The 12,745-nt window shown below is 45.5% G+C and overlaps 1 protein-coding gene across 3 annotated transcripts in view; it reads left to right on the plus strand.

The window, feature by feature from the left end:
- The window catches only part of SCUBE2 (signal peptide, CUB domain and EGF like domain containing 2), a 70,185-nt gene that overhangs the window by 32,372 nt on the left and 25,068 nt on the right, over positions 1-12,745 (plus strand). For 2 of the 3 annotated variants that reach the window (XM_045065848.1, XM_045065847.1), the window contains 7 exons: positions 957-1,073; positions 2,428-2,550; positions 2,933-3,049; positions 3,312-3,398; positions 5,136-5,240; positions 7,889-8,044; positions 8,458-8,664. In XM_045065848.1, coding sequence (XP_044921783.1) covers positions 957-1,073; positions 2,428-2,550; positions 2,933-3,049; positions 3,312-3,398; positions 5,136-5,240; positions 7,889-8,044; positions 8,458-8,664 — 912 coding nt within the window. The remainder of the gene's footprint in view (positions 1-956; positions 1,074-2,427; positions 2,551-2,932; positions 3,050-3,311; positions 3,399-5,135; positions 5,241-7,888; positions 8,045-8,457; positions 8,665-12,745) is intronic. The other variant, XM_045065849.1, reaches the window with a different exon arrangement.

Raw genomic sequence — 12,745 nt, forward strand, 5'->3', positions numbered from 1 at the left:
AGTTTCTTATGGCACATTTGATGTTGAAAAAGAGATCTAGCTCTGGGATAGTTGGCTTCCACGGAGCTCTGCACTGGTCCTGGGTTATCCATTTGGAGATGCAAGTCGTAACTCTGTTAAAACCCTCCAAAGAGTTGAGGAAGTGAAACACTGAAATTCTAGTCTACGGGAAAGATGTGAGGACCAGACCAGGGAAGAAGAGATGATTAGACTGACAAAGGCAGCCTCCTAAGCTAGTTTCCAGGACCCCAGCCAGAGCAAGCGATGCCTCCACCTTGGACCAGGACAGGAGGGGCTCTGTGGGACTGAACCATGGCAGAAGAACAAAGCCAAGGGATTGGCCAACAGGATCCAGTTTGGAGCTTAATCACCAAATCTTATTGTCTGTGATAGAAAATCACTGAGGATGTTAGCATTCATGCATTCTTTTAGTGCAGAGGACATTAAAACCCAGTTGGCCTCTTGGGGCCCAAAGACTAATTCTGAAAGATAAGAATAGGATTTATTTCCAACCCCCAACTGTTTTCTCCTTTCCATTTGCTATAGCTCATATCATCAGTACTGTTGCTTTACCAATAGTGATGTAACAACAGTAATGCATGGGTTAGCTTATCATTTGCAAACCCTTTTAAGGAATGTTATCTCATTTAGATTCATTTAAATATTTTAAATTACTCATCCCTGCCGATAAGCATGGGATAGAGAGAGGCCAACTGAGCTTAAAGGCAACTGCAATTTACAACTGAATTTAGAAATAAGGATTCTGATTGTGAGTATACTTACTGTAGACTGCTCAACATTTTCTGTAACACAAGTGAGCAGGAGAACTGATGGACACTTTAAAAATTCTGTTTATGTTGTTTTTCTTGTTGGTCAGTAAGTGGAGTTATAGACCTGTTCTTTGTACTCACCCCTCAGCGTTGGTTTCAGCTCCCCTCTCCCTTTGACAATTACAGATGTGGATGAATGCTCTTTGGATAGGACCTGTGACCACAGCTGCCTCAACCACCCTGGAACATTCACATGTGCTTGCAACAAAGGGTACACCCTCTATGGCTTCACCCACTGCGGAGGTGAGCAGAGGGTCTAGAGGCAGGGGAGGTTGGTCCTGCCGGGGAGCCAGGCCTACCTCCCACAGTTTCCCCAGGTCCCAGTCAAGTTTCCCGTATTGGGGAATGAGTGGGACATTTTAGTATAGCAGTAGTGAGTTCATCGATTCAAGGGAAGCATCTGCTAAGGGCTTAAAAACATTGATCCCTTTAACATGTTCCATTACAGAGCAGAGAGAAGAACTGAGCTAATCAACTGCGAACTCTTTATTGACTTTATTGATGTAGTATATTCAGACCGTGGGAGGATCTCTCAGGAGCTGATACCCTGTCTGTTGGAACTTCCCCATGAATCATAAAGTCACAGTCCTCAGAGAGACTTGGCAGGGCATTGACCATTTCCACAGCCTTGCTGTGCCCAGGAACCAGCTGAGTAGCCTGTTTCAAGATCTGAGCTGATCTTGGAGCTGGAAGTGGACCATCAACTCCATCTGTCTGTGCTGTGCCCATGTAGCCCTGTGTTCTGATGTCATCTGTCCTGATGCTCATGTAGACTATGGCAAAAATCGGATTTGACCTCAAATGACTCCCACCCTGCCCCCCATGATCATCAGGTTCATTCAACGATCTTTGAGAATACAGTTTCAGATTCTGATTCAGAATGGCTATGGCTTCCATGGTGATCCTGAGTATCCAAATGTTTAACCCGGGGCTTAAATACTTCCTGCCCAATTCTTGTACCCTGTGCTTAAGAAGAATTGGATAGCAGGAATTTGGTGTAGAAAACATCGTCTCTCCTTCTTTCTAATATATCCTTGGCATGGCTACACACATCCTCTTCTAGTCCATCAGGAAACCCCAAGGATGTATGGCCTGAATACGGATGTGTGTCTGGGTTTTGGGTGGAGCTGCCTTCCAACCTGGACTTGGTCTTGGGTAGATGCGGATTAAAGCAAGTAATTTCCCTTCTCTATAATTCAACTACTGAATATGAAATGTCCAATGAGGAGTCCTAACTCTGTCTCCCTTAGCATGTAGCCCAGGAGGATGGTAGAACTTCACATTGGAGGCCTGTGCAGTGTTTGAGTTTGGACGCGTGGAAGTGGAGTGTGTCCCCTTCTGAGCATCCTTAATGGGGGAAAGGTTTGGTCCAGAATGGAACTTGAGACCATCCTGGTGAAGCGCATGCCAGGAGACCCACAGAGTGGGGAGTGGGGTCAACTGGGGCCCAGTGCACATCCTGAAGGCAGCTAGCACCTTCCCTTGGGTTAATGGATTTCAACCCTGTGACTTCCCTGCTGCTCCTTCCTCAGGGGAGGAATGGCACCAGCCTGGTCCCCCGCAGGCTGCTGTGACAGGAGAGTGCTTTGTTCTGCAGACACTGATGAGTGCAGCGTCAACAACGGGGGCTGTCAGCAGGTGTGTGTGAACACAGTGGGCAGCTATGAATGCCGATGCCACTCCGGGTACAAGCTCCACTGGAATAAAAAAGACTGTGTGGGTAAGGGGTCCCCCGTCTCTCAGTCCGCAGGCAGCTCTGTCCCCCCGGGGCCCGGAGTGCACCCGCCCTCATCTGCCCCTGATGCTTCTTCCCTCAGTGGCAGCAGCCATTCTTGAAATAGTTCAAAAACAGGAGATACTTTACAGGCTCTTCAGTGTTTCCGTCTGTGCTTCTGTGTAGGTTGGAATCCCTTCTGTTTTCCTGCATGGGAAAAAAAAGAGCATGCAAGTAGCTTCTTTACCTTGGAGGGAAATAGTGCCCTGTGTCTTGAGTTCTGTGCTGGATATCAGCCCTCCCTTCTTTCCTTGGGGCCTTGGGTATCTGGGACTCACCTGGAAGTGTCCTGCTCTTTCTGTAAGTGTCTGCTTTTTGTCCTGTCCAGAGGTGAAGGGGGTCCTGCCCACTAGCGTATCACCCTATGTGTCCCTGCATTGCGGTAAGAGTGGCGGAGGAGACAGGTGCTTCCTCAGATGTCACTCGGGCATTCACCTCTCTTCAGGTGAGTGGGTCCCAGTCCCCCGGGCAAGTCCTTGTGCCAGGGCCAAGCCTTCCTGGCCGTTAGGTGTTTGATGCCCTCAAAGAGTTTCCAGGTCTTTGGCCAGCTGCCGCTTGACCACCGGGGAGGCTCATGCTTTGAGACCCCATATGTTGGGCATTTGTCTGTGGTTTCTGTGGCATGGGGGGCGGGAAGCGAATATATCTGCTACCAGGAGAGACTGTAACCTTGCTTACATGTTGACAACCCACATTCTGTCTGTCAGGACTGCAAGAGGCCTACTCTGTCGCCTGTGGCTCTTCCTCTTCTCTCAGGAGCAAACAGCAAAAATCAAATGACTCAGCTTTCGGGGGTAATTACCAAATCTGCGTGTTCTCTCTGGGGTTCACTGTGTTAAAAGGGCTTCATTCTTAGGGTGCTGTTCTTGGGCATTGGCTTTATTTTCTTTTCTCTTAATCTCCTCTGTGCTGCGAGCACATTACAGGCTGTTCTTGTCCACAGCCTTGGAGCCTGAAAACTGACTCACCACGTAACAGATATTTACCAAGTGTCCACTGTGTGCTCGGAGGCTCTGTGTTCAGCCCTGGTGGGTCATCCTGTTGGGCAGAGGCCCACAGAGCTCTGGGATCAGGAGACTCAGGTCTCCCAAACTCCCTGTACCTCAAAGGCCGAGCAGGCAGGGTGTGCCTGGAGCACATGGCATTGGTGGAGGTAGACATAGGCATGACGGGGCAAACATTCTGTCCAGAGAAACAGTCCCAAACCCTTTCTGTTTGTCAGAAGACATAGAATGAAATATAAAGACTTAAAGTAGCCTTATCCTCCCAGATTTAGAGATCTCTGTGATTACATCATGAGGACATCAATGAGGAAATTATTCTTTTTTTTTTTTCAAGATTTTATTTATTTATTTGAGAGAGAGAGCCCAAGCAGAGTGAGGGTCAGGGGGAGAAGCAGCTGAGCAGGAAGCCCGATGTGGGACTCAATCCCAGGACTCCAGGATCATGACCTGAACCTAAGGCAGACACTTAACTGACGGAGCCACCCAGGTGCCCCTGATTCTTGCTTGATGTCCATATTACATATATGAGCAGAGCTAGAGACCCGAACCATGATAATAATACTCAAATATATTGATCGAGCAGTTAAAATATACCAGCCACTGTATTACAGGACTGAGCTGATTTAATCCACACTGCAGTGCTCAGGGAAATGTTACTATTCTTCTCATTAATCAGATGAAGAACCTGAGGTTCAGAAAGGTAGAATAATTTACCCAGAGTGACTCAGATAGGACACAGTGGAGTTGGGCAAACTGATAGTTAGTAGTTATTTAGTTCTTACTGTGTGCCAGACAGTAGGCTAAGCTATTCTTTTTTTGCATCATCTTATCTAATCCTCATAGTAATATAGGTACCTTAATGTAAATAACTCAATTTTGTCTGTTTTACAGAGGAGGAAACTGAGACTTATTAACTTGCTTAAGTTCTCATCACAAGTCAATAAGCTAGTGTGTGAGTCCTGAGCTTTGGCTCCAGAACTTGACCTATAGTTAAGACTGTGGGGGGAGAGCAGAATTTTGCACACAAGGCCCTCAAAGGGGGACCTTTGCTGCCCCCCAGAGCCCAGACATCTTAGCCGCATTTGTTGAGTGCCATCCTTGTCTACTCCCTCAAACTTCTCCTCCCCAGGAAAGCCTTCTCCAGGAGAATCTGCCCTCCACCATTTCCCTCAGCAATCGTGTCCAAATTCAAACTAGGGGATTCTGGTCTTCTTTCTCAGGAAGGCACAAAATTGACCTCATAGTTCATTTCAGTGTTGAGGTTGTTTGGGGCCCTCTCTTTATTATATTTGAGCACTGGATTCATCTCAGGTGGATGAACAAGGTTAACTCTTAGGAGGCTCCTGGCATTCCCAGCCTCAGGGTCATGAGCCAAATCTTTTGTGGTCTCAGGAGAAGAGAGCGGCTCAGGATATGCAGAGTGTGGTGGGACCCAGCCTTGGGATAGCTCACCATTATCCACCCCATCCGGGTCTTTCCATTCCTTTGCCTCTGAAGGTAACATCTCTCACTTGTTTCTTTCTGAAGATGTCGCCACCATCAGGACAAGTGTAACCTTTAAACTAAATGAAGGCAAGTGTAGTTTGAAAAAGGCTGAGCTGTTTCCCGAGGGTCTGCGACCAGCACTACCAGGTATGGAATCAGATAGCTGGTGTAGGGAGCTTGCTTGCATGTTGGGAAAGGGGCCTGTAACATGCCGAGCCCTTCAGATGGGAACGAACAGTTCAGCATCTCCAGGGACTATCCCCACAGGAGGAAGAGGAGCCTAGCCTAGCACCCCTGTAGAGCTCTGGACTTACACTTTAGGGCTTCCTTTACCAGGCACACATGGTGAGCCCTGGAGAAACCCAAGGTCACAGCAATCAGTAAGGGCTTTAAGATGATTGGCAGTTTGTGACTGTATTGGGTTAAATTTTTTAGATCTCAGAGTTTGCTTGGAATATAAGCCAAAGAAATGAGAAAGATTTGGTTCAGATCTCTGATGAACAAGGATGTGATATCCAGCTTTCCTGCTGGATCCAGGCTTTGGAGGCAGTGGCTCCATTGGCTTCAGCAGAACGAACACCATCCAAGTAGAACTGGCCTTGTAGAGGAGAGCAGAACCCAACACTCCTCTCCCCCCAGCTCACATTTCCAGTATTATTTTGTAAAATAATTTTAGAGATTAAAAAAATCATGACTCATGTCTTAGGGCTGCTTCTTTCCCCAGTGTGCCATCACATAAATCATACAAATAAATATGAGGCTCACTGTAGTCACTTATGACTGCATATTTTAAGAAACTGAGATGAATTTTGGTACCTCCATTTGATGGAATATTATACAGCTATTAATTGTGTGGTTTTTTTTTTAAGCTTTTATTTATTTATTTGACAGACAGAGATCACAAGTAGGCAGAGAGGCAGGCAGAGAGAGAGAGAGAGAGAGGAGGAAACAGGCTCCCTGCTGAGCAGAGAGCCCGATGCGGGACTTGATCCCAGGACCCTGAGATCATGACCTGAGCCGAAGGCAGCGGCTTAACCCACTGAGCCACCCAGGCGCCCTAATTGTGTGTTTTTAAAGAATGTTTATTGACATAGGAAAATGTTCTTACAATATAATGAGAGTGAGATTTTGTATGTTTAATACACCCAGACTGTGTTAGAAAAAGTGTGAGTAAAAGAAAAAGAAAGGAAGCTGACCATATCATTATAGTAGTTATAGCTCAGTGGGGAGATGACAGTAAATTTTCATTTTTTTCTTAAGGATTTTCCAAATTCTCCACAGTGAGCATTTACTTTATTTATTTATTTTAATTATCTTATTTTATTTATTTATTCTATAAATATACTTATATATTTATGTTTATTTGATATTATGTATATTTATCATTATATATTTTATATAACATAAATATATTTATATATTATTAATTAATTTTAAAATATTTATTTATTTGAGGGGGGAGAGGCAAAGGGAGAGGGAGAGAGACTCTCAAGCAGACACCCCACTGAACATGGAGCCCAGTGTGGGCCTTGATCCCATGACCCTGAGATTATGACCGAAATCAAGAGTCAGCTGCTCAATGAACTGAATCACCCAGGTGCCCCAGAATTGATGCTTTTAGATCACAGGAAAAAAGCATTATTTAAAAATAGTCTTGGTCTTTCATCTCCTTAATGGTATCGTACTATGTTAATTTCTCAGTGTTGATAAATGGACACGATAATGTAAGATGTTAGCATGGGGGGGACTTAAAGAGTATATGGGAACTCTCAGTTCTATCTAAGTGACTTTGCTGAAAATCTAAACTTATTTCAAAATAAAAAGTTTGAAAATATAGATTTGGGAAAATTCAAAGAGAGGAAGTTTCAAAGTATCTGTTTGAGGTTTGAAGTTAGCCTTTTGAAAAGGTAAGGGGACTTTTCCGAGAGTAGGGTGGGGTAGGATTAATTTGCCCCCTCCTTCCTTTGGCTCCTGATGACTTATTGCTTTGAACAGCCTTGTCATGTTGAAGAGGAATGTGATACAGATGACACCTCAGTTGAATAAAGAGTTTAAACTAGAGACAGGTCAGTTGTGTGGATGATACATAGAAGTGCTCTTTGGTTTGGATTCACAGTCATTAGTTAAAAGATCCACTGGAAGCGGAGATAGGGGGAGAGACAGCCAGAGTCTGGAATGGGGTTGTGCAGAGCCCTGCCTTATGCAACACTTCCTCCCATTCTAGATGCCTTCATGATACTCTTTGATTTCCTAGATGCCTTCTGTTGTATATGCTCCTGGTTATTCCAAAATGAGACATCACTGTTAATGTGCTTTCCTGCTTCCCTTTGGGTTGGAATTACTCCAAGCTCAGTTTGCCTGAAAGCAGGAGTTGGTTTCCTTTCCACTTTTGTGCTCATTCCCTGTTCAAAGCCTCAGCTCCTGCTTGGTACTTCACAGTCTGGCTCTAAGGAAACCAACCGTGAGAACACAAGCACACCTTAGCAGACCATCAGTTAGGACTGCAAGGCAACCCCACATCCTGTTTTCCACATAGGGGGCTGGTCAGTTGCACACATCCAGCATTCATCCATGAAAATCATTCTTGAGAGCTAAATTGTTAAGTTATATAGGAGGCTCTTCAAAATTAAAATGTCACTGTGCTCCAAGCTGAGGCTTACAGCGTCTTGGCATCTGGAGTTAATCACTTTGTCCCTTGAGAGTCGTTTTAATGAAATGTTTACTGAGCTCTAGCGAATGTTCAACCGAGTGCTTTGCCAGGATCTGGCTTCCGATCATTTTGTTTCTTCATACAGAGAAGCACAGCTCAGTAAAAGAGAGCTTCCGCTATGCAAACCTTACATGCAGCTCCAGCAAGCACGTCCCGGGAGCCCCTGGCCGCCCAAGCACCACTAAGGAAATGTTTATCACTGTTGAGTTTGAACTTGAAACTAACCAAAAGGAGGTGACAGGTTGGTTTGAAAACAGTCTTTGGTGCCAGGCTTCTCCCAGCTTGCTCCTTGTTCCTTTGCCTTTCACTTTTCATCATTCTTGGCGGGGGGGGGGGGCGGGGGAAGTAATGCAACCATTGAAGTATCTCCTGTTTTTTTGTTTTGTTTTTTCTTTTTCACTCCCAAACTAAACTGAATTAGTTTGGAACCTCATGGTATCATCTGTTTCCTAAAAACTCAAAGATTCCATTTTGGTCAACCAATTTCTGTTTGAATCAAATGCTGCCCAGCCTGCAAGGTGCCCAGCCCCGGGTCTCCCCCATTCTGTCCTCAGGGAGCTGCGGGTGTTGCTGGTGGGTCCTGCAGTAGGTCTGGATGTCCTCACTGCTTTAGCCTGATCTCCTCGCCCACAGCCATCCCTCTTATTTCCATAGCTTCTTGTGACCTGAGCTGTATCGTCAAACGAACAGAGAAGCGGCTCCGGAAAGCCATCCGTGCACTCCGGAAGGCTGCCAACAGGGAGCAGTTTCACCTCCAGCTCTCAGGCATGGACCTGGAAGAGGCAAAAAAGTCTCCCAGGACACCTGAACACCGAGTGCAGTCCTGTGGAGTGGGTCAGGGCCGCGCAGGAAACCAATGTGGTGAGTGACCGGCTGGCTGGGATATTCTTGCCAATGGAACTGTCTTGAGCTCTGTAAAGACTCGGGGTCACCAAAAGTGTGGCCCATTCTCCCTGTCTGGGCTCACTCCGGAGAATGCTGTGGACACCCACTGTCATTCAGGAACACCATGTTGGGGCCTATTGTGTCTGCTGGACCAGGAGCTCCCTACTGCCTGGCACAGTGTCTGGCTTGTGGTGGGCCCTTAATAAACATTTTCCAGATTGAAGAATGGAAAGGAAGAGGTAGGGTGATGAGAAGAGGGAGTGCTGACCTTAAGGGATCTGAGGGACAGTGGTCTTTAGAGCACTGTGGTCCTGGGCAGGGGCAGGACTATAGGTGTGAGGCACCCATGAGCCTTCTGCATGCCCCACTGTCAGTTCCCATCACTTCCCTCTGGAACAGCTGCTGGCAGACTTGAACAGTCTCCTGTCCATATTTTTGTGCAGAGGCAAGTCTTGGAGGCCACTTGGCAGCCTTATGCGATCTCTGAGCTTCAGCCCAAGACTACTGGTAGTAACAGTACCATATATGGGTGTGTGTGTGTGTGTGTGTGCATGCATGTGTGTGTACGCATGTGTGTGTGTGTGTGTGTTTCAGAATTAAGTTTGAGACGCGGCATTTGAACAATACCAGCTCATGAAGTTCTAGGCAAGGGGAACCTGGGCAAGACATTCTAGGATGGTCAGTCTTGAGACTTGTTTGTTCTGGGCATTTATGGGAGGTTCTACCTTTGTAGGCAATCCCTTTATAGTCTCACTTTTTAATAATCCTGGTAATGATTTCTTGAGTTTTCATCTGACACAAGTACAACATTAAGATGGTACCTGCATTGTCCCATTCAACCCAAATGGTCATCTTTCTAGGCTCGTGTTATTAACTCCACTTAACAGACGAAGCGGAGCTCAGAGGGCTACAGGTTCTTTTGCTCTAGATCACACTGACGATCTGACTCCAAAGCCTGGGCTCTGGACCCAAGTAAGGTGCGTTTGGGTAACCAGCCCCCTCCAGAATAAATTGATGTCCTTTCTCAAGCGTCATTAGAAGGCCCTAGAAGTGAGGCTTGAGCTAAGGAGTAACAAGCCTGTGTTTCTGAAGAAGCAAAGCTGAGCCCAAGGCACTCATTCAGGAGACTTGTCAGCAATAATCCCCTAGCCCAAATCTGTTGCTTCGCCAAACTGTAGTAAAAATCAAGTGTAAAATCAAGTGTAATTGTCCACCAGGGGCTGGTTCTCAAATAGTCTTGACTTTTGTTCTAGCTGACTCTCTTTAAAAGAAAAAAAAAAAAAAAAAGAAAGAAAGAAAGAAACAACCCAGCTGGTTGGTTTGTTCTCATTTAAAATTCTAAGAGTTCCAGTTTCCATACCAAAACGGTGATGAGAGTTGGCTGTTGCTAACCTACTTTTCAGGGTGAGTTGCAGAAAGCTGTCTGGAACAGGCAGGTGAGTCTTCCCACTGGCCCCTCGGAGCTAACCTGGAGCCCCTTCCGCATTTGCAGTCCTGTTAGGGAGAGGCCTTGCAGCCTTGCCAGGGAGCCTCTGTGGCCAGTTAAGAAATCAGGCAAAACTAGAGTATTGCCAATACTACCATGACTGTGCTCCTGGGAAAAAGTCCCAGGAATGAGGATCAGGAGTTACTTCACAGAGGCCTCATGACCATGACAGCTTGTGAAAAGATGCTGTGGCTGTTGTGTGTGTAAATGTGTCCTGAGATGCTTGTCATGCTAAGTTAACGTGGATTGTTGCTGAGAGGCAATGCGTCTTGTCTCAAGAGCTCCCTCTAGCAATGGATGACTTTTGTAGCCCCATGGAACCAGATGGCGTTCACCCTGTCTGATTGCAGTGTTGAAGATTCTACCATGTAGGGAAAACAGCACAAAGAATTACCAGTGAAATTTCTTCCTCCTGCTGAAGGGAGGAGGCATGTATAAGGAGGGGTTGCATATGTTAATTAAAAAGATGCGGTCACTGGGTGATGGGTATTAAGGGGGGCATGTGTGGTGATGAACACTGGGTGTTATACCCAACTAACCACTGAACACTACATCAAAAACTAATGATGTACTATTTGTTGGATAATTGAATTTCAATTAAAAAAAAAGAAGAAAGTTGCATTCTACACAGGATAAAAGAAAGACAAGGGCTAGGGAGTGAGTAAGTGTGCAGGGGCAGGGAGTGTATCTAACATTCTTTATATTCCTGGAGTATTGACTGGTCTTAGAACCTCATAAAGACCAAGTTTACTGGTATTTTCTGAACTCTGGATGGTACATACAATGGAGCTATGCCTAGGGTAGTTCTTTTTGAAAACTATTTTCGGGGTGCCTGGGTGGCTCAGTGGGTTAAGCCTCTGCCTTCAGCTTGGGTCATGATCTCAGGGTCCTGGGATCAAGCCTCACGTCTGGCTCTCTGCTCAGCCGTGAGCCTGCTTCCCCCTCTCTCTGCCTGCCTCTCCGCCTATTTGTGATCTCTCTCTCTCTGTGTCAAATAAATAAATAAAATCTTAAAAAAAAAAAAAGAAAATTATTTTCAGTGTTGGCCAAAAGGATCCCCCCAAAGCATTTGAAGTCACTGGAAGGGCAGATGGAATGGTTACATTTTTCCTTTAATGTATTTTTTACTTCATTTCCAGTTACCAAAATAGTGTATGTTCCAAGTGATACAGAAACGTATACAGTGAGGGTAAAATTTCTCCTAATCCTATTCTTTGGTAAGAATCACTGTCAGTGGGTTCGATGTATTTTTTTTTCCATCTGTTTTCATGCACATGTAAAAATGAGATTTTATTTATTTATTCAGTAAATATTTATTGAGCACCTACTGTGTGCCAGGTACTATTCTAGGTGCTGGGAATGCAGTAATTAAACAAAAAGGTAAAAATCTTAGGAAGAGGGAGCCAGGTTACAAACCAATAAAGAAGGAACTATATTGTGGAGCAGATGGCAGTAAGGGCATATGAGGGGTAAGCGGGGAAGGGGACTAGAAAGTAGCAGGGCAGGGAGAGGGCTGAGGAGGGATATATCCCCCCCAAACGTAGACTATGGTCGGGGACTGTGGTTGTTGCAGAGTCACTCGGAACCAGATGTGAGAGATGGAAGGAAGCAAGCTATGGGGGTATCTGGGGGGAAGAGTCCAGGTGAAGGACACAGCAAGTACCAAAAGCTCTGAGGCAAGGGAAAGAAGGCGAGAAAGGTAGCTGAGGGAGAGAGGGGAAGGGAGAAGGTCAGAGCAGTCGCCAGGGGCCAGATCGTGAGGGAATGGGAAGCCGGGTGAGGCCTCTGACTCTGAATCTGAGTGAGAAACAAAGCCAGTGAAGAGTTTTGAGCAGAACAGTAACAGGGTTTCTGACTTACGTCTTCAAAGAATAACTTTGGCAGCTATCAGCTTACCTATGAAGAAACCATATTTTAAAAATATGTCTCAATATGTGGGGCACCTGGGTGGCCCAGTCAGTTAAGCATCTGACCCTTGATTTCAGCTAAGCTCATGATTTCAGGGTTGTGAGATCGAGCCCCGCATTGGGCTCCACACTGGGCCTGGAGCTGCTCTGGATTCATCCTCTGTCTCTCTCTCTATCTCTTTCTCTCTCTCCCTCTTTCTCTGCCCCTCCCCCCACCTTAAAAATATATATCAATACAATTTGAATAGTGCTGGGTTTTGTCTAATGATAGAGTGGATCATGAGCATTCTTCTAATAGAGGAATTACTTTATTCCTTTTGAAGCTTCCTAGTCTGTATTTGTTCTAAGATGCTGGTATTTATTAATGACACCCCCGTGGTGAACTTTTAATTAAATTATTCCTAATTTTTAAACTACAAACAATGCTTCAGTGAAGATTTTGTGTGTGTGTGCATGTGGCCAACATATGTGAAATGTCATAGAAGTCCACTTATTGGGTCAAAGACATGTAGACTTAAAACTTTAATAGATGCTGCCAAATTATCCTGCAAAAAGACCATTCCTCTGTAGACTCCCTCCAACCTTGTAGCTGAGAGCTCATTGTCCCACATCATTGCTAACATGGGTGGCTTGCCATGGATTGTTTTTTTTAGATTTTATTTAT

The sequence above is a fragment of the Mustela putorius genome, unplaced genomic scaffold (assembly GCF_011764305.1).
Source record: "Mustela putorius furo isolate JIRA1106 unplaced genomic scaffold, ASM1176430v1.1 tig00003859_pilon_pilon_pilon, whole genome shotgun sequence".
NCBI lineage: Eukaryota > Metazoa > Chordata > Mammalia > Carnivora > Mustelidae > Mustela > Mustela putorius.